This window comes from Notolepis coatsorum (genome assembly GCF_963971535.1).
Source record: "Notolepis coatsorum genome assembly, chromosome: 2".
NCBI classification, from domain to species: domain Eukaryota; kingdom Metazoa; phylum Chordata; class Actinopteri; order Aulopiformes; family Paralepididae; genus Notolepis; species Notolepis coatsorum.
Window position 1 is genome coordinate 192683648 of NC_140166.1, and position 20902 is coordinate 192704549.

Sequence of the window (20902 nt, forward strand, 5' to 3'; positions counted from 1 at the left end):
TCAGGCCGAGGTAAACACAACCATATGGACACGACAGTGGCAGAATGTGCCGTATATATATAAAACAGCATCTGAGGTTTGGCATTGCACCATGCTGATCCACTCAACAGGTAGCAATTTCAAAATTAGATTAGATTCAAATGTATCATTATACAGCACATGTACAATACACCATCGAACCAGAGTGGATAAATTAATTAACGTTAAATAAAATAAAAGACTTGTATATCCAAGATATTTGAACCTGGGACCATAGGATCCACAGGCAGCACTAATCAGTTGAGCTAAACGGTCTGACATTAACTGTGACTGACTAATCCATAGTTTACACTTATCAAGAGCCAATTGCGCTTGTTGTCCAGTATTGGCATTAATAAATCAGATGTCATGCTAATAATTATGTCATGTTCTACAGTAGGACTTACTACTATGATACCCATTAAAACAAGTCATTCGAGGGCGGCTACGTGGCGTAGTGGGCAAGGCGCTCGCCACGAAATCTGGAGACGCTGGGCTCGCCTGTTCGAGCCCAGCGCTCCACATTTGCTTTCAGTTTAGCTGGTCGTCCGTACTAATACACATTGGCCGTATTAGGGGGTGGGAAACTGATGGGTGGGGATCGGGCGTTGTGGACAGCGACTCCTACAGGTCGGTTGGTGCGCCTGCGCAGTAGAATCAGGAAGTGTCGGGGGCAGCGTGAGCCTCCCACGCGTTACTCCTCGCCACTGAGAGATCGAGCTGCGCAGGTGAAAAGATGCGATTGCTGTTACCTCAAGTACCGGAGGGGACTTGTGCTATGTATGACTTAGTCCACATTGCAGCCGGCTTGTGGGAGGCAAGAAACAGCGTTCGTGACAGGGGAGGGTTGAATTGGATGATACGAAATTGGGATGGGAGAAAATATAGAAAATGGGAGAAAAAGTGGATCAAAAAAAAAAAGGTCATTCGAATAATAGAAGCCTACTTTGCTGGAACGATTAATTTCGAACGTATACAGTGCGTGTGTGTGAGTGTGTGTTTTTGTGTGTGCGCTCACGCGCTGAGGCTCGCTAAGCCTTTCTCCATGCATACTTATTTCTGGAGCATTTCTTTATCCACTCTGGTTGGATGGTGTATTGTACCTGTGCTGTATCATAACAATACATTTGAATGGGCGGTTAGGTGGCGTAGCGGAGATTGCGTTCGTCACCAACCCCGGAGCTGTGAGCTGGATTCGTTCGAATCCAGCTCACAGCTCCGGGGTTGTCACCAGCTTGGCTGGTCGTTCACACTAATACAATTGGCTGTATTAGAGGATGGGAGAAGCTGGCGGGGTGGGTCCGGGTCGTTGTAAACAGCGACTCCTACAGTTCGGTCGGGGCGCCTGCTAAGCGCGGATAGGACCTGAGTGGGATAGTGTGATCCTTCCACACGCTACGCCCTCTCGGGGAGGATCCGCGCTGCCAGGTGAAAAGAAGCGGTTGATTGGCTGGACGTGTGTCGGAGGAAGCACGTACGTGATAGCCTCCACTCTCCCAGATGATCTGACTGTGGGGGGTAAGTGCACAGCGACCAGGAAGGGGATTGGGAATTGGCATACGACTAACATTGGGATGGGAGAAAATCGGAGGAAAATGGAGGGGGAAAAAGATAAAAAAAAATAAAAATAAAAATAAATACATTTGAATTTAATCTCGTTTTGAGATCAGTCACAAATCGCTTCCTGTTGAATGGATCGATTGAGTGCAATGCCGACCCTCTACTTTCCCCCGTTTACGCTTGTCTTCACAGCCTAGAATATGACACGCCCACTGATGATGATGTCACGGTTCGCAAGGAAAAACCAACTCTTTTTCAGTTCCAGCTGAGCACCGATTTTTCACGTTCCGAACCAATTATTATTAACGCCGGCCGGTTCGAGATTACGTTCGGGAACCGGCTCCAGCATGGAGCCCGGCCGGTGTGAAAGGCTACTCAGTGGAGCAGGAGCTGCAGATCGCTGTCAGGTGTATTTTGCATGCATGCTTGCTGCACACTGGCCCTCCTGGTATACACCTGCATTTTATTTCTGTTGCCAAGCAATAGTCAGAAATGCAACAGAAATAGACTTCACTGAAGCAGCATATAATGGATTCCTCAGCCATATAGTTGTATGATGACGTCATATGATGGATAAAAAAATAAAATAAAAATGTCAAGCCAATAGCTTAGATTGAAAAGGTAGTCAAATGTAAAATAAGATTTGGTAAATTAGAGTAGGATCAAAAGGTGATGTTTTAATAGGAGTCAATGGTGCAAAGAAAAAGGGTAAAAGATGTAACTTTTTTCTCAACACAGTGTATTATAATTATATAATTACATTCAAGGTTCACATTTAAAAGTTTGATAAAATGTTATACTAAATGTTTTAAACCTGATATGCTTGCAAAATAGCAAAACAAAGAATTGTTGAAAAATGCAAAAAGAAAAAGAGTTATAGAAACCCAGGATCCTCTGATGCTCTTTGTAGCTCAAATTACATTATTTACGCTCAAATTAGTGCAATATAATTTAGTATTAAGTGTCCCTACCAGAACTCAAATCAAACCTACGCCCCTGGATTGACCATTTGAGGATGTGAATTTAAAGCAAAAGATCCACCCTAAAACCGAATTCACATTGTGCAAATTAAATTACATTGTATAGTTCTGTCAGTATCTATAAACAAAGAAAACTGTCAACCTGAGCTGGGAGCCAGAGGAACAAGAATTTGTGACGTCATTAAGTGACACTTGTTGGAGTTGGTTTTGATTGATTGATTGAAAACTTTATTAACGTTATTGCGGAAAAAAATCTAATCTACGAATTCCAATCTGGCTTCAGAACATCCCACTCCACTGACACATGCCTTCTCTATTTAAACGACCACATCAAACAAGAGGTGGACGCGGGCAAATACTGCGGCATGGTCATGCTGGACCTACAAAAGGCCTTCGACACTGTCAATCACACCATTCTGATTGACAAGCTAAAAGCAATTGGTTTTGATAGTCTATCAGTGAGCTGGATGCAATCCTACCTGGAGGGGAGAGAGCAGATGGTGGAGGTAAACGGTACCCTATCCCCCCCCCTCACAGTAAACTGTGGTGTTCCACAAGGAAGCATACTAGGTCCGCTACTGTTCCTAATTTATGCAAATGACATGTCGTCAGCTTGTGACTGCAACTTGTTCCTGTTTGCGGACGACTCAGCCCTGCTGGTCTCTGACAAGAACAAATTACAGGTTGAAAAAACCCTCAGCTCAGAACTAAGCAAAATCTGCATATGGCTCGCTGATAACAAACTATCATTACACATGGGCAAAACAGAGTCCATTCTCTTCGGTTCAAATAACAAACTCAGCAAGACCGACGGCTTCTCAGTTACAGTGGGTGACAATATTGTCACAAGGAAAGAAGATATTACCTACCTGGGTTCCATCCTAGAGGCAAATCTTTCCTGTGACAAAATGGCATCCAATGTAATAAAAAAAGTCAACCAACGAACTCGTTTCTTGTACCGGATCTCCTCACTGGTAAACAAGAATACCCTGAAGACTCTAGCAGGAGCACTCATTCAAGGGTACTACGACTATGCTTGCACCTCATGGTACCAAAGCACCTCAAAGGCGCTAAAAACAAAATTACAAACATCTCAAAACAAACTGGTCAGACTACTGCTTGACCTTACTCCTAGAACCCACCTCACCCCTGCCCACTTTGACAACCTAGGATGGCTTAGAGTAGACGACAGAGTACAGCAACTTGCAATGGGCCTGGTCTACAAGATACACTACACGACCAAGGTACCCATGTACATGACTAAATACTTCCCAAAGGTCAGTGAATACCACGATCACAACACCAGAGGGAGCTCCACAAATCATGTTAAACCCAGATTCGGCTCAAACAAGGGACTAAACACGTTTCGCAATTATGCCACATCAATGTGGAACGCCCTACCCAAAGCTGTAAAGGAATGTGAATCACTACCCACTTTCAAAAACACTCTCAAAAAACACCTAAGGGAGACTGCAACTCGAAACTGGCCCCTGTAAATGTCCGAACACAACCCCCGCCAACACCCCCCCCCCCCCCCCCCCCCCCCCCAACCACCTCCAATGTACAGTCCCACCCCCACCTACCCAATCCAATGTACAGTTTCTACGCCTAATGTATATACTCTTTTCTTTCTGGACTCTTTTTGTATCACAAATACAGTACTGTAATTGCAAATCTGGTATGTCATAAATGTATAGATGTAGCAGTACTGTCTATCTGTATGTCATGTATGTCATATATGTTACGATGAATTGGAAATGGGGGACCCTGGTGGAAACAAGACGAAAGTCTTTCTCTGGTCTGCATCCCCTTAACAATTGTATGTATTGAGCTGTACTGCACTGTACCCATTCTGCAATCTGTTAATAAAGTTTTCATTCATTCATTCATTCAACAGATTGCAGAATGGGTACAATACAGTACAGCTCAATACACACAATTGTTAAGGGGATGCAGACCAGAGAAAGACTTTCGTCTTGTTTACATCAGGGTCCCCCATTTTCAATTCATCAGGATATGACATACATGACATACAGATACATCTATACATTTATGACATACCAGATTTGCAAATACAGTACTGTTTGTGATACAAAAATAGTCCAGAAATATGGAATATTGACAAAACCATACTTGGTCATTTACTGTACATTGGAGGGGGTTGGGTTAGGACATTTACAGGGGCCAGTTTCGAATTGCATTGTCATTGACAATGAATTAGTGACCGAGTTTGTGGGCTCGCTGAATGTACAGTAGGGAGAGCCCTGACTCAGAAAACGCACATATTCCAGTAAAACCACTATGGGATTGGGTACTGTCATATTAGTTTAATTAATCACTGTCTATGGAGCAACTCCAGGATAATACTCTTGATGACATCATCACTAGAATCTTGTCTCTTGTTTATATTTACAACGAATAAAAAACGAGCTGTACAGTATTGTAGAAATAGCATAGTGATTCTACTTTAGGGTGGATCTTCCCTTCCACGTTTACATCTGCCTGCATTGCCCGTAGTTCTGACGCTGCGGCACATGTATTACTGATTAGGGATGATAGGAATTATACAGACCTAACACTATATAATTCTATGACCTGAGTCAAAAAGAAAAGGGCGAGGCACTTCCTGAGTGTGGCTCTATCTGCGTGATGACGTTGAGAAACTTACCTGACGCTTCACCGCCAGTATGACACACCTCTTTCCGTGGCTTCAGGTAGTCTAGTTTTGGGAACTTTTCAAGCAGTGGCAACGCCAGTGTAGAGACCACGCGTGTCTTTAGCCTATACGAGAAGAGTACCAGTGTTTGGATTTGGTAGAAGATACGAGCCATTTGGAAGTAACACTTTACAGGTAAGCCTGCCCTACAGTAGCCTATGCTAGCTAGCCAGACTGGCGGAGTTATCACCTTGCTGCACTTTTTCAGAAGGATGGCATGGTTGAAGTTTAATGTTGAAGTGATTCAAAGAAATTAGCCTACTTCCTGTTTTAGTGCATAATCATATCCATGTGTTATTTGCTTGAAAACAAAACGCCCCACTTACAGCTACAAACATTGAACAGCACATTGATTGAATGAATGAATGAATGAATGAATGAATGAATGAGAACTTTATTTAACAGATTGCAGAATGGGTACAATACAGTACGGCTCAATATTGGCATAGTATTGGATTGGATATTGGATAGTATAGGATTGTATTGGCATAGTAATTATTACAACGCTTATCAAAAGTTTCGTTTTGTGGTTCTGTCGGTAGGTATGTGTGGACTGTTTTATTGGTAGGTCTACCCCAAGTAAAGGCTGGTTGTAATTGGCAAAGGTTGTGTGTGTGTGTGTGTGTGTGTGTGTGTGTGTGTGTGTGTGTGTGTGTGTGTGAACTACTCTGAAACTGTAGTTTATGTGGTAGACACTGTAAAATGGAGCTTGTCAGCTGCAATGCAAAGTCCCAAATTTCTGGGTCTCACTTTACAGGTTCTGCCACACTGCAGGTTTCTGCCTGCCTGCCACAAAGTTTCACAAGAGTTTCGACTCCCTGCATTCCCAAAGAGATGCGTCCCTCTGCAGCATTGTTTGTAGAGGTCTTGCTTGCTTGACATCTAGACTGGTTTGTCATTCTGTAATCTAGACTGGTTTGTCATTCTGTAATCTAGACTGGTTTGTCATTCTGTAATCTAGACTGGGTTGTCATTCTGTAATCTAGACTGGTTTGGCTTGTCATTCTATAAGATTCCTGTTGATCTGTATCAAGATTACAAATGACTTACTTAAAGACAATGTCCTTTAAAGTTCCCCTGAAGGGTGCCGTTTGATCCATGTATGCAAAGTGAGAGGATGGGATAGAAATCTAGTTGTGTTGTAAAAATGGGTGTTTGCTCTACGTAAACAATGTTGATGGTACATGCCTGAGTAATTCCTCTGGTGTATAATTACATCCACTCTGTGAGATCACTTGGGAAATCACTGTCTTTTTATCTTGTAGACTTGTGAAAAAATAGGTTTAGTTATTTATTTCTAGGTTGTTTAACTGCAGCATGTCAATCAAACGTACTGGCCTATATGTCATATCTTTAGTCATTCCCTCTCGTAAAGTACACAGCATTGTATGATGCACAACATATAGATATAATTCAGTGAAATTTACAAGAGGCGCACGAGTGATGTGAGCCTGAGGAATGCCAACTATTTGTCCCTCTGAATATGTCCCTGTAGGCTTCTGTTATCTTGGTAAAACATTAGCTATAGCTTATCTTTCTTGTGACAGGACCACTGTTCTCCAGCATAGAGAGTTGGCACAGTAGGGCTGTCTTAAAGGGGAACTATCTTATAAATGGCCTTTTTCAGTGTTTAGCATTGTTTCCTAGCTATGTGGACTTATATTAACACTTTGAGTGCCACGCCAGGTTTTCCTTTTTACCGGCTGAATGCCACCATCGGCGCCAATGTTAACGTTAATATCGCCTAATCTATGTTTTAAATTATGGCTATGTGTCTAATCTGCCCATCGCATTATCAAAGACTATTTTCCAGTCAGTGCTGTCAAGGCAGATTGTTTTTTTTATCGCGGCATTTCCGTTTCAGAGCATTTAGAAAAGCACCCGTTTTCAGATAAAAAACAGCCCATTGTGGAGCATTCTATGAAAATCGCCTTTTACTGGAATATTCCACAACGTTGATATTCGTCAGCCTTTTTATGAATCGTTTTCAAATAAACGTTAGATGATCAATATTATACGTGCACGCAAGCACATTCGAGCCGCGCACGGATAATCGCCCCGTTGATTTCCTCTCTGACTTTTACAGTGAAACCGAAAGAAGACATTTCACAAAACAGCTTATAACTTCATCAAACTTACTCTGATTATCCTAACACTGATAACATAGAGTCCTTACCTGACATCAGATGGTATCCAACTGGTATATTCCAATTCCTGATCACCATTCGAAAAAATCGATACGTGTATGGATCCAACGCGATACAGTAGAACTCCATGATCAGCGGGGATCTGAGGTTCCAGAATGAACTGTGGTAACCCCCGGCTGGATCAGTGGACTGGAAAATGTGGAGTACCGGATTTTTTTCCCCATTCATTTTCATTGAGTCCATTCCAAAATCACTTATGTCATCTGGGAGACGACAGGGGGCGCTTTTTTCCACAATGATCGCCGGCGCCGCTCGGCTATACTCGGGTAGGCTCGGGTGATGCAATATGATTTCAGATCGCTAAAAAAAGAAAAAAAATCCGAGAAATCTCGTGAGTGGTTTACCACCTATAAAAAACACGAGAAATCTCGTGAGTGGCACGGAAAGAGTTAATATGATCTATGTCTCTAATTCTCATATTGGTGCATTCTTCCAATTCTCCTCTCACAATATTCACCCTCACTGAACTGAGTCATCTGAAAATGTGCTGATTTGTGATGTCGGAGAGACTCAGCTGCATGATACAATATTTCATGAAAGCAAAGTGTTTCGTTTGTCTAAGATTTAAAAAGGTTTAAACTTTACAGCACTGACAAAGTTGAACAAAGTGATACAAGTCCCACAACATAAAAAAATATTTAAACATAAAAAATTATAATCTTTAAATGTTTTATTTTTTATCTCGAAGCTTCGAATTAAAATCGAATCTCGGCCCCGAAGCTTCGAATTCCAAAAATAAATTCGAAGGTCAGCCCTAGTTACACACATTTTGCACAGCACACCCATTTACAAATGTGTTATTCCTGACCCCAGTTCATTTAAGCTAGAAATACAAAACAGAACCCTTGAATTTGTGATGTTACCTGCATGTAAAATGTGTCTGCTCCATAGACAATGAAAGGGGCTCTGACTTTGAGCTTTAGGAAAGAGTTCACAAATATTGGCTGAACTGTCCTTGGGGCTGGGGCACGGGAATAACATTATGGATGCACCGATACCTGTGTCAGATATCGGACCAATACCAGGCTAAAACTATTGGTACCTGAGAATTTCCCCAATACTAAAGTAAAAACAAAGTGACTTGATTTTCTGATTTATTTTTTTATTTTTGATACGTTAACTCTCTCTCTCTAATGGAGAATAATGGCGAAAAATGTATTATACCAAAAATGTTGTCCAATGACCCCAAAATGACAGGCCATGTCTATACATTAAAAGTAATGGATTGGATCAGTATTCAATATCGGTCGATACCCAACCCCTGAAAAAGTCGGATTGGCACATCCGTTTTTTTCCTTTGATGTCTAGCCCAATGGAACAGTAGCTTCATTCTCAGTTAAATATGACAACCTTCCCGTGCTACAAGTTTTCCAATATTTGAATTTTGCAGAGAGAACTTTTCTGAGTTGAAGGTGAATTGAGCGCTGCCTTGGTAGCTTCTGGAGTCAACTGTCAACTTGAACCCTTCTGTTGTTTACCTGCTGAACAATGGGGCACCTCAGCTGCCATGTTCCTGGTACAACATGTGTTTTAACAGCTATCTGGCTCTGTCATGTCTTGCCCTGTTCCTTAGGTGTTTTAACAGAGCTCTCTGGCTCTGTCATGTCTTGCAGGCCTCTCTCTGATAGCTCAGAGTTCTCAATTCTATTAATGATTCAGTAGCTGGTCGTTCAAAGGCCAACTGTGACACTCTGCTGAACACAAACACTAGCAACAGGCTAGTTCCTTCTTTCTCTTTTGATTGTGGGTTTCTCACTATCCAGACTGAAAATACAACCTCTCTTCCTAAAGAAGTCATACGCATCTTCTTCTTCTTATTGTTCTGAGTGCCACTACCAACCAAGTAAATAGGGCAAAAGTCGATGTAAAGTGTCAAAGCATAGTCTTGGTGAGATATGGCACTCCAGGCTAAAGGCAGGCAGAGAAATAAATGCAGTGCACCCATGCCCTGGGCTACACATAGGCCTAAATATTTATCACGTAGAAGTGATATAATATGAACTCTTTCTTGCCACATTGCTGTTTCCTGGTGTCGGCCTCTAAATGAGCCCAGGAGGAACCTTTACCCAGGGCAAGCAGGCCTTTGGTGTAGCAAACATCCCTGTCAATTATTAACGGCCCAATGTTCTCATTCTCCCTTGGTAACCATAGCACCAGGCAGAACTAAACTCAGTCCGCAGCTTGGGACCCGCTGTGGGCGGCTCTGTGGGAAAGACCACTACCTAAACTAACTTGAGCACCCACACACACAGATGAGACTGGGGAGCAGAGTGGACCCTAATGACTTCATGGTCCCAACGGAGACGGAATTATTGAGAACATGGCGCATAGCTCTGGAATGTTGGACATACTTTATCTACATAGCTGCTTGGAGCAGGAAGAGGCTTATTTGTAACTGGAACAATTTGTTGGTCGTTTTTGTTTATCTTTTGTCGTGAGCTTTTTCACCTGAACGCTTTGTGACAAGCACTCTTCGTGACAAGCTGAGTGGACTAACGTTGACCATTTCCTGCTAATAATATGTGAACTGAGGGCATTCACCGTCATGTCCTGATTAGCCTCAGCTCAGCTCTGGGCTGCGTGTGTTCTTGGTGTGTGTGTGGACTGTGGGTGGGTGTGATCTTATGGGAGCGTGTGTCAGTCAGATCAGAGGTGACTCATATTCGGTCAACAGGTGTTGAACAAAAGGAGACCACCTCACTGTTATCATGAATCTGACGCAACGAATGAAACTGTTGAAGCACTTTGGCTCTCTTCCTCCGGAGTCTCCTCCACCTCTCCTGGTAGTACCTGTAAGTGGATTGATACTGTAACAATATGAAGAATTACTTCATAATTTCATAATTTATAGGTTCCTCGATGGTAGGGCTGGGCAATGTAACATACCGGTATAGTATGCTATTGCTACTAGTAATATATAGCCTGTATTAATATTGGGTTCCTCCATGGTAACGCTGGGCAATGTAACATATAATAGTAAGTATGCTACTAGTAGTAGCCTATAGCCTGTATTAATTATAGGTTCCTCCGTGGTAGGGCTGGCTGGGCAATGTAACGTATAGTATGCTACTAGTAATAGGTAGGGGTGGGACGATACATCGATCCAGATCGATACATCGATGTAATTATCAACAATCGAATCGGATCGATGCGATGTAATAAGATCGATTCATATCGATACTCTTATTTTGAAAATCCTGTGGCGAGTCTCATATCCGCCCAAGAACAACAGCAGTAGCTCCGTGTGTGTAGATGTTACAGCATAGCATTCTCCCTTTCTGTGTGTGTGTGTGCGCGCGTCTTTGGAAAGACCAGATGAGGTCAGAGGAGTTTGATGTTTAAATGTTATTTAAACATAAACAATATAATACATAATAAATGTAGGCCTATACATGATCATGCAACATCAACAAATTGTTGTAGGAACGGTTTGGGAGAGGGAGGTTGTGAGTTTTGAGTTCCAAAAAATGTAGCTTAAAGTTTAAAGCTCAATATATAAAAACGTGGCACTTTACAGTGAACAGGAGGTCTATTTGTATTAAAAACAATAGATTGATTTTCCTTTAAATGTCTGGAAGAGCTCAAAAATACAAATGTCAAATGATATTTTCATTACCTTTTTTTTGTTGATCTAAATGTTACTGATTGTGTTAAATGGGCATATGATATCATCTCATATCGATCGCAGGCACCTGAATCTAATCGTATCGTATTGTATCGTGAGAGACTGTGATATCGGCAAATATCGTATCGTTGTCCAAAGAATCGATATCGTATCGTATCATGATGAAACTGGTGATTCCCACCCCTAGTAATAGGCTATATTGCCTAGGTATTAATAATAGGTTCCTCCATGGTAGATTTCTGAAATATTTGAGAATGTTAATTGAAAAAGTCCCAGTTTAATTTTGATACAGTACTTCTCATTACCATGCAATCCAGTTGGTTGAAATTCTATTGACATTGTTATTGTAAGAAAGCCCTTCTGAATGTTATGACAAACTGGTGGGAATCACCAGTTTCATCACGATACGATACGATATCGATTCTTTGGACAACGATACGATATTTGCCGATATCACAAAGTCTGCCAGTTGGTTGAAATTCTATTGACATTGTTATTGAAAGAAAGCCCTTCTGAATGTTATGACAAACTGGTGGGAATCACCAGTTTCATCACGATACGATACGATATCGATTCTTTGGACAACGATACGATATTTGCCGATATCACAAAGTCTGCCACGATATGATACGATTCGATTCAGGTGCCTGCGATCGATATGAGGCGATATTATGTGCCCAATTAACACAATCAGTCACATTTAGATCAACTAAATATCAATATCAATTGATGTTTTTATTTTTGAGCTCTTCCAGACATTTAAATGAAAAACAATCTATTGTTTTTAATACAAATAGACCTCCTGTTCACTTTTTATATATTGAGCTTTAAACTTTAAGTAAAATGTTTTGGAACTCACAACACACAAGCTAAATCCCCTTCCTCTCCCAAACGTCCTACAATTGTTTTATGTTGCATGATGATGATCATGAATACATTTATTTATGTATTCATGTTTAAATATCAACATTATCTGTCCATCCTCAGTAACACACACACACACACAGAATTCCCCTCCCCCAGTCCCCCACAGAAAGGTAGACTGCCCCCGCCCCTCCTCCTTCCCCTCTCCTCTCTCCTGTTCTCTCACGGTTAGCTGCTTAGCTTAGTTAGCTTAAGCAGCCAACGTGACGTTCATTTAGATATTTAACACGACGTGGGCATAAAGGAATGGCGACGATGCAAAGCATGTTAGATGCATTTGACCCGTTGCGGGGAAAAAACTGCACAGACTTATATCGGGTCGCAAAATAGATGCTCTGTAGCCCTGCTCTGCTGTAATGTCTACACAGTGTTTCACAATACTGGGCGCCGGCGGATATGACTCGCGGGATTTTCAAAATAAGAGTATCGCAATATGAATCGATCTTTTTACGTTGCATCGATCCTATTTGATTATTGATAATAGATCGATATATTGATCTGGATCGATGTATCGTCCCACCCCTATGACGCATCTATTTATGTTTGGTCCATATATCACTCAGCCGTGCTCCATGGTTTCTCTGCATCTTTGTGATTTGCTTCATTGTCATTATAAGCTACTGTAGGTAATAGCAGATGCTTACAGGGAGAACATCAGCTTTGTTAATTTAAAGCTATATTGATTAGTTTGCAGTTGACTGTATTAGTAGTAGGCTAGTAGTTGTTCTAGGTTTCCACCAATATGAGTGTCTTATGTTGTTCATGCCTTTTATAACCAACTTGTATAAATGACTTCACCTTCTCGTCAGTGATGGTGTTTTAATTAGCCCATCCCTCTACAAAATGTGCCTCGTATTTCATGTAAGTCACGCTTGCTTAAGTCTCATCATCCCCACAATGAGGCATTCACCAGCCTGATTCGTGCAGCATACCTGGCTTATGATCACATCTTACTCTCTTAAGGTGCTTTACCTGTTCAGTGTGGGTGAATGGGGGGTTTCATGTAGTGTGTAGTGTGGTTCCTCCTTAAATCCCTGGCAACAAAGGGCAATAGAGGGTGTTTTCTACCAGAGTGGGCAAGGCGGGATGGGGAGGAGCGTCCTATTCATCAGGTGGGATTCATGTTAGGTGTTTTTCAACCCCACCCTGCTGATGGAGAAGCCAGACACATTAGTTATTGACAAACCAGGGAGATCAGATTTCAGCTGCACACCAGTCAAACACAGGGTCATCCGATACTAACGGGAAGCTATTGGTCGACGAGCTGTGGAAATAATCTTTTGATTTTGAATGTTGCCATATGGAATATAAGGAGCTGCCGGTTTGCTGAGTGGAGAGGAGTTCAGGTGCTGTGTTGCCCAGCTTTACATGTCCCCGCCCCGGTGGGGGATGGAAGTGAGGTTCAAAGAAGTAAGCAGCAACTAAGAGAGACATATTAAACATTTATGGTCTTGTGGTCATAAACCATGAAACCTGTCCTGCTGGAAAGTACCTAAAGAGGACTAGGAGGCAGTACTGTGAGATGTTGAGAGAATGCTTATCAACATTTTCCAAAGGAAAATGTCACCTTCTAGAACTCACTGACTGATTGTGTGACCTCACTAACAGTTCGAGGTGAGAGCTAGACAACGCCATAGCTTTTGGAAAGGACTGAGAGGCCTTCAACAGAGCTAGGGATGCACCGATCCGATATTGGTATCGGTATCGGCCGCCGATATCAGTAAAATAGCTGGATCGGGTATCGGTAAAAAAATAATATATATATCGAATTATAAAAAAAAAAAACATTCAGTACATTTATATCTGTTAATTTGTTACATTTAGTTTCACTAAGTTAGGAAAGTAATGTTTTAAGTCAAGCCTGATGTTGCCTTGCACAAAAGAATGATCCCAGTCTCTTCCACACAGTGACAGTGAGGCATACAGTTTATTAATTGAATGAATGAAGTTTATTTTCTGTCTTTGTTTACAACCAAACAAAAACAAACTTGTGATCTTTTACAATTCTTAAAAACAAAATATACAAAAAAAAGAAACGTGGATAATTTTTTCTATTTTTGTAACTTTTTTGTAAAAAAAAAAATTGGACAATCGGTCTTGGCCGATACCCAAACCCAGGTATCGGTATCGGGACTGAAAAAGTCAGATCGGTGCATCCCTAAACAGAGCCTACATCATATCGCTCCATCTGAGCCCTGCTGTTTGATGATGCCTTGAATGTCAACAGGACTTTATGTTACTAGGGAGTACCGCAGTACAAGTCTAGTTGATAACATCATGCACACGTTCTTTGGAACATGTGACTGAGACACAGCTGGTGCGTAAGCAAGCGCTCCTACATGCTGTTGTTCAACAGTCTGCTGGATGGATGGGCTTATTTTCAGGAACGGTGTCCCTAGACTGAGCGACACTGATAGCATCTCTGCTATTTACATAATGTCATGTGTCAATGCAGTCTGTCTGCCTTTGGGTTATCTGCAGATCAAAAATGTTTGTTGTTTCACTTTGATATTCGCCATTTCCTTTTTAAAGGTAAAATCTGCAATCCTGCCAAACAGCGACCTCAAGACAAAAGAGCCCCTCTTGGTACTGCGCTTTGTTTACATTACTTTGTTTTGGTTTGATGTGTGGGAGTGGGTATATGGGAGGGGTTACTATTGCTGGCCACATTTCTATGGTGTGGCCAGCTACAAATACCTCCCCTATCCACACTCAAATACAACCTGCACATTCAACTACCACAAATGTAAATAAATTATAAATGTAAACAAAGCTGAAAACACGGTACCAAGAGGAGCTATTTTGCCTAGAGATTCTACCTTTTAATCATGGATTAGGTTCAATTGATTAGATCATCAATGTGCCATTAGTAGACTGATCTTTTATCAATCGGTGTACAAATATTGATCAGTTGATCAAGTAGGAGTTGTGACCGCATTGACAGAGTTGTCTTCTTGTCGTTAAGATTGGTCACTCTGAATTAATTCAGTCATACTCTCACAGTAAGTAAGGATCATTACAGAATGTCTATTGGATTAGCCTAAATCCTAACGTAAATCTACACTTAGGTAATCATAGGCCAACATTTTCCTTTAGCAGGCTAGGTCTGAGTATTGGCATTGATTACCCAATTAAATTCTGTTCAATTTCGATTCACAAGGTTTAAATTGTATACAGATTTTGATTTGATTTAATTTGATAGAACCCGTTAAGAAAATATGTTAAACTATATTCTTTCATTGAAATGTAAAATGTCATATTTAGTATCTTGCTTTTATTTGTGATTGTTTTATGTTGATCTATATGGGTGCTGCCTTCTTGGCCAGAAAAATAGGTGGAAATCTCAACGTGATTACCCTGGTTGAAATAAAGGATGAATAAAATAAAAAGGCTTTTATTGTAGAAGGAAAGGGATGTATAAAATGGCAGTGGGCCAGTGGCACCAACACATTGTGGTCTACTGGCCTTCATCAGAGAAGGGCTTGAAGGCCTGCATCGCACATTTTTGGTTACAAAACAGGCATGGCACCAAAAGAAAAAGTCAAGCAGTAACAATAATTTCCTAACCTATTGTGTACTGTATCTGAGTTGGCAGTCAGAATGCTTCTCCCTGCCTTGTTCAGGTAGTTTATCATTAACATGGCCAGATGGTTCAGTGTTGTTGAGCTCCTGGTTGTAAAGGTTCCTAGATCCTAGTGTTTACCTTTGCTCATGTAAATGTATGTCACTGCCTTCTACTTATTGTTTGTTTTATACATGGCCTAGATCTCTGCCCCCCCCCTCCTCCCGCATTTGAATAACCCATTGACTGTGTTAGTACTGGTTAGACGGTAGTGTTGTCACGATACTGGAATTTCGAACTTCGATACGATACCTTGAAAAGTATCGATATTCTATACCATTTTCTATACCACAGGGAAAAAGGTTCAATCTTAAAATGTTTTTTTTTTTTTTTTGCTTTTGTTGCTGGTTGATTCTCCTCAGCTTCTCTCTGGTACTATAAGATAAGATAAATATAATACTTTTAAAACCCTTTGTTTATCTTTAGATCTCACATTTAAAAATAACTGTTCATCTCACTTCAATCATTTTTATTGCAGAACATGGTATTTTCTCAAGCACTGTAATCTGTGTTGCATGTACCTGACAAACTGAACTGTTTGTATTACAGTCATATTCCGACTTAACTGAATGCACATGTGTGTGTGTGGACTACTGTACTATTACAGGTATTGAAATGAACAATGCAACTTCCTTATACAAAAAAACAAAAAGAAATTATGAATAATTAAATATTGATATTTCGGGAAATGAGTATTGAAACCGTTTTAAATATTCAGAATCGATATGTATCGATTTTATTTTTCGATATTTTTGTCAACACTATTAGACGGTACTGATTAGATGGTACTGGTTAAACGGTACTACTGTAGGTCTGTTTTAGAGTAGAATAGCTGGCTTTACCTGTTTCTGCCCAGTTTGACTGTCTGGGCCTCATTCCGACGCCATCTATGAAATATATGGCCTGTGCGTTGTTTGGATTTGAAATGAGATGGCATGTCAGGAGAGACACAAGTATGATTGGTATGTTGTCGTTGCTCAAGCAACCTTGCATGTCTTTCTGTTGTGGTTAATGTGAAAATAAAGATAATCTATTGGCAGTCAGTGCTTACAGTATAGAATAACAAAGACTTAACCGACAGTACTTGACTATCTACAAACGCTCTACCATTTCACCAATTCCCCAGGCCAGACGATAGCGTTTACAGAACAGCAGGACACATCTTTCAGAGCAGACACAATGGTCTGTCCTTATGGAAGATGGAATCCCCTCAGTTCTATTAGATTGCATTTCTATGTGCAAGCTCACTGAATGGGCCCTGTGGTGTCGTATGTCACCAGCACTGCAGGTACATAAGGGACGTGTGTGTGTGTATGCGCATGCGCACCAGAGAGCTCCTCCCTCCCCCATACCTGTCAGACAGGAATGAGACAGGTGGGAGCACGCTTACACACACACACACACAGCATTCCCGCTCAGATCAGCCAAGCTGCTCAAGGCACAGCTGCTCCTACTGTAAGGGTCATTGTGTTGATGTTGTTTTTCAGAGTGTTACTACTGTATGCTGTTGTTACGCTGACATAATGTTTTCTGCAGCAGGATCTCGGCACTACACTGTCGCGTGACCTTTTACTTGTTTTTAAAGTCTTAACGGCTGTCCTTCTGTTGTCTGTTCAGAAACCAGGGATGGAGGAGCTAACAATATGGGAGCAGCATACGATAACGCTGATCAAAGTAAGTAGTCGACTAGTCGCCGCCGCTTCACTTCCGTGATTCATTTCCCTGTCTGTGTGTGTCGTGTTGTGCTTCAGTGTGGAGGGGAGGCCACATTCACTGTGTGTGTGTGTCGTGTTGTGCTTCAGTGTGGAGGGGAGGCCACATTCACTGTGTGTGTCGTGCTGTGCTTCAGTGTGGAGGGGAGGCCACATTCACTGTGTGTCGTGTTGTGTTGTGCTTCAGTGTGGAGGGGAGGCCACATTCACTGTGTGTGTGTGTCGTGTTGTGCTTCAGTGTGGAGGGGAGGCCACATTCACTGTGTGTCGTGCTGTGCTTCAGTGTGGAGGGGAGGCCACATTCACTGTGTGTCGTGTTGTGTTGTGCTTCAGTGTGGAGGGGAGGCCACATTCACTGTGTGTGTGTCGTGTTGTGCTTCAGTGTGGAGGGGAGGCCACATTCACTGTCTGTCTGTGTCGTGTTGTGCTTCAGTGTGGAGGGGAGGCCACATTCACTGTGTGTCGTGTTGTGCTTCAGTGTGGAGGGGAGGCCACATTCACTGTGTGTGTGTCGTGTTGTGCTTCAGTGTGGAGGGGAGGCCACATTCACTGTGTGTGTGTGTCGTGTTGTGCTTCAGTGTGGAGGGGAGGCCACATTCACTGTGTGTGTGGCACAAGTACTTCTGTTTCAGAAGGTGATTGTTAAGCACTTGAGTTGGACCAGGCTTTAGAAGGAACGGTTTCTCTTAACAGACTCCAGGAGGAATTCATTGAGACCCGAGACACACCCTGCTGCTCGCTCTAGTAGCTGCTCTAGGTGTTGTACTCTGGGTCAGGTGATACAGCTGAATGCTGATGGAATGTGCTGATGGAATCTCTCTTTCTGTCTCTCTCTCCCCCTGCCTCTCCCTCTCTTCTCCCAATGGCAGGACTCGAAGATGGGGTTTGGCTTTGCTATATCGGGGGGCAGGGACAAGCCCAACCCAGACTCGGGAGATACAGCCATCATAATCTCAGATGTGCTGCCAAATGGACCAGCTATGGGACGTCTGTTGTGAGTTCGCCCTCACCTCCTGAAGTGTTTGCGTAGGACTTTAGCCGTTTTAGACCATGACTGTTTGTGTACAAAAAGCATGATCACTGGCCCTGTGAGGAAACACATTGGAGCAAATTACCCCATACGCAAATTCATATGACATGTTGTTCACTTGTATAAACGTTAAACTGTAAATGTCCCTAACTCTAAATGTAGATTTGTTTAATACACACACACACACACACACACACACAATCTGTTTCTTTGCTCACGATGTTGATGCTCTGCCCTACAGCACCAAAGATCAAATCGTCATGGTCAACGGAGTGTCTATGGCGAACGTCCACTCCAACTTCACCATTCAGAACCTCAAGTCTTGTGGCAAGACGGCCAATGTTGTGAGTATGGAGTGAGGAAGAATCTTGAGAGATAGACCTCCATACCTATTTTGTTTAACCCCATTGTAAAAAGGCCCTCATCTTGTTCACTCTCTTTCGTGTTGATTTGTGAACTGCACCCCTCAGCTTTCCCACTGGCGTGAAAAGTGTGAAATATTTTGTTTATTGCTATGTTACTGCCCAACTGTACCTTGACATTAAACCACCTCTCTCCATCTCTCCATCTATATTTCTTTCTTTCCTCTCTTCCCCCTCCCTCTCCAGACGGTCAAGCGTCCCCGTAAGATCCAGATCCCGGCGACCACCAGGCCGTCACGAGCCGCCTCCCACTCCAACCTCCTGGACCCCGAGCCGGCTCCCGCCCGGCGGCAGCGCCGCTACTCCGATGGCAGCGACAAGGCGGACCGCTACCGCTCATCCCGCGCCCGCAGCGCCTCCCCGGACCGCAACGGGCACACGCTGTCGCTCATGTCGGGGTACAAGAGGCTTCCTCCCCAGGACATAATAGAGAAACCCATCAAAACCACTCTAGTGAAGAAGAAGCTCACTGACGGTAAGCAGCGCTGGGACTGGAGAACGGGGTTTAAAAGAACACACCAACATTTGGGGAAGTTAGCTTACCGTCTTCTCCAGAGAGAGACAAGAAGATTGATACAAGTTTCCTCTCTGTGCGTTCAGTAGAAAGCTATATGGCTGCACGCTAGCTTAGCACAATGAATGGAAGCGGACAGTGAAGGGTAGCCTAGGAATTGTCCAACTAACACCTCTCCCGAAGGCTACCCGTCACTGTCCGCTTCCATTCATTGTGCTAAGCTAGGCTAGCATGCAGCCAGATAGCTTTCTACTGAACTCGCATAGAGAAAACTGGTATCTATCTTCTTGTCTCTCTCTGGAGAAGACGGTAAGCTAATTTCCCAAAATGTTGGCGTGTTCCTTTAAGTCATGCTCAGAGGGAAATCCAAAACAAACGTTTCCGTAATGTAACCAGTTTGTTCTCCTGTGCAGAGTATGGAATGAAGCTGGGCAGCCAGATCTTCATCAAACACATGACAGAAACGGGCCTGGCCGCCAAGGAAGGCACCCTGCAGGAAGGAGACCTCATACTCAAGGTGAGACTAGAGAGAGCCTCCTCCTACTGGGGGTGAATGTCATTCATCTTGACCGTTGATCACTGATCATTTCAAGATTAAGATTATGATTTATAACTAGGGATGCTCGATATTGGCTTTTTTACCGATACCGATATACCGATATTGTCCAACTCTTAATTTCCGATAACGATATCAACCGATATCACATTTTAATGCCGATATCGGCCGATAATATCGGTAGGCCGATAATATCGGACATAATTTCTATAGAAATGTAAACATTTTTTTTTTTTTTTTTTTTTTTTGAAAACCGATACAGATATTTTCCGATATCACATTTTAATGACTATCGGCCGATAATATCGGTAGGCCGATAATATTGGACATCCCTATTTATAACCTATGTGCGTAATAATGATATATAGAATAATAAACATCAACACAATGAAAATCAAACAATAGTAATCAACACAGTCATATTCCTCTATCGTGAAATGTTTGCTATTGTAATGTTTACAATTTCATATAGTGTGATTATCAGGCACTTTGAAAGAGTGATCCATCTGCCCTCCATTGATTGGCTGGTTGGTTTGTGAGTGCATGATCTCACTCGATCGCTTCCTCACAGAGTTGGCCAAGCCGCCATACTGACTCTCTATAAAGCACCTTCCATTGACCCGATATAATATATTGACATTCTCCTCGTCCAGATCAACGGCATGACGACGGAGAACCTGTCCCTGCTGGAGACAAAGCACCTGGTGGAGAAGAGCCGGGGCAAGCTGACCATGATGGTCCTCAGAGACGAGCGCAAGTTCCTGGTCAGCATCCCGGAGGTGGTGGACAGCGCCCCCCACAGCGAGGAGGACCGCCGTCGCGACAGCAGCTCCGAACTAGAGGGTGAGTCCAGTAAAAATGTCCCAAGATTATCAATATTTAAAGTGCATTGTAGGTTATTCCATGAGTCCGGAGCACAACATTTTAAAGCAGTCTTTCCAAGTTGGGAATTGACCCGAGGAACATGTAGTGTGATCCAGCCCTGAGAGCGGGTTTGATAAGCTCCTACAATAAGC

At 42.5% G+C, this 20902-nt stretch overlaps 1 protein-coding gene across 3 annotated transcripts in view; it reads left to right on the top strand.

The window, feature by feature from the left end:
- The first annotated feature begins 5287 nt into the window (after positions 1 to 5287).
- The window catches only part of tjp3 (tight junction protein 3), a 31594-nt gene continuing 15979 nt past the window's right edge, over positions 5288 to 20902 (top strand). Inside the window, exons 1-7 of one of the 3 annotated variants that reach the window (XM_084307543.1) lie at positions 5288 to 5409; positions 17270 to 17326; positions 18234 to 18358; positions 18636 to 18738; positions 19003 to 19291; positions 19744 to 19847; positions 20540 to 20729. In XM_084307543.1, coding sequence (XP_084163669.1) covers positions 17279 to 17326; positions 18234 to 18358; positions 18636 to 18738; positions 19003 to 19291; positions 19744 to 19847; positions 20540 to 20729 — 859 coding nt within the window. In that variant the 5' untranslated portion in view covers positions 5288 to 5409; positions 17270 to 17278. Of the gene's footprint in view, positions 5410 to 13242; positions 13441 to 17061; positions 17108 to 17269; positions 17327 to 18233; positions 18359 to 18635; positions 18739 to 19002; positions 19292 to 19743; positions 19848 to 20539; positions 20730 to 20902 lie in introns of those variants that run through there. The other 2 variants (XM_084307542.1, XM_084307544.1) reach the window with 2 other exon arrangements.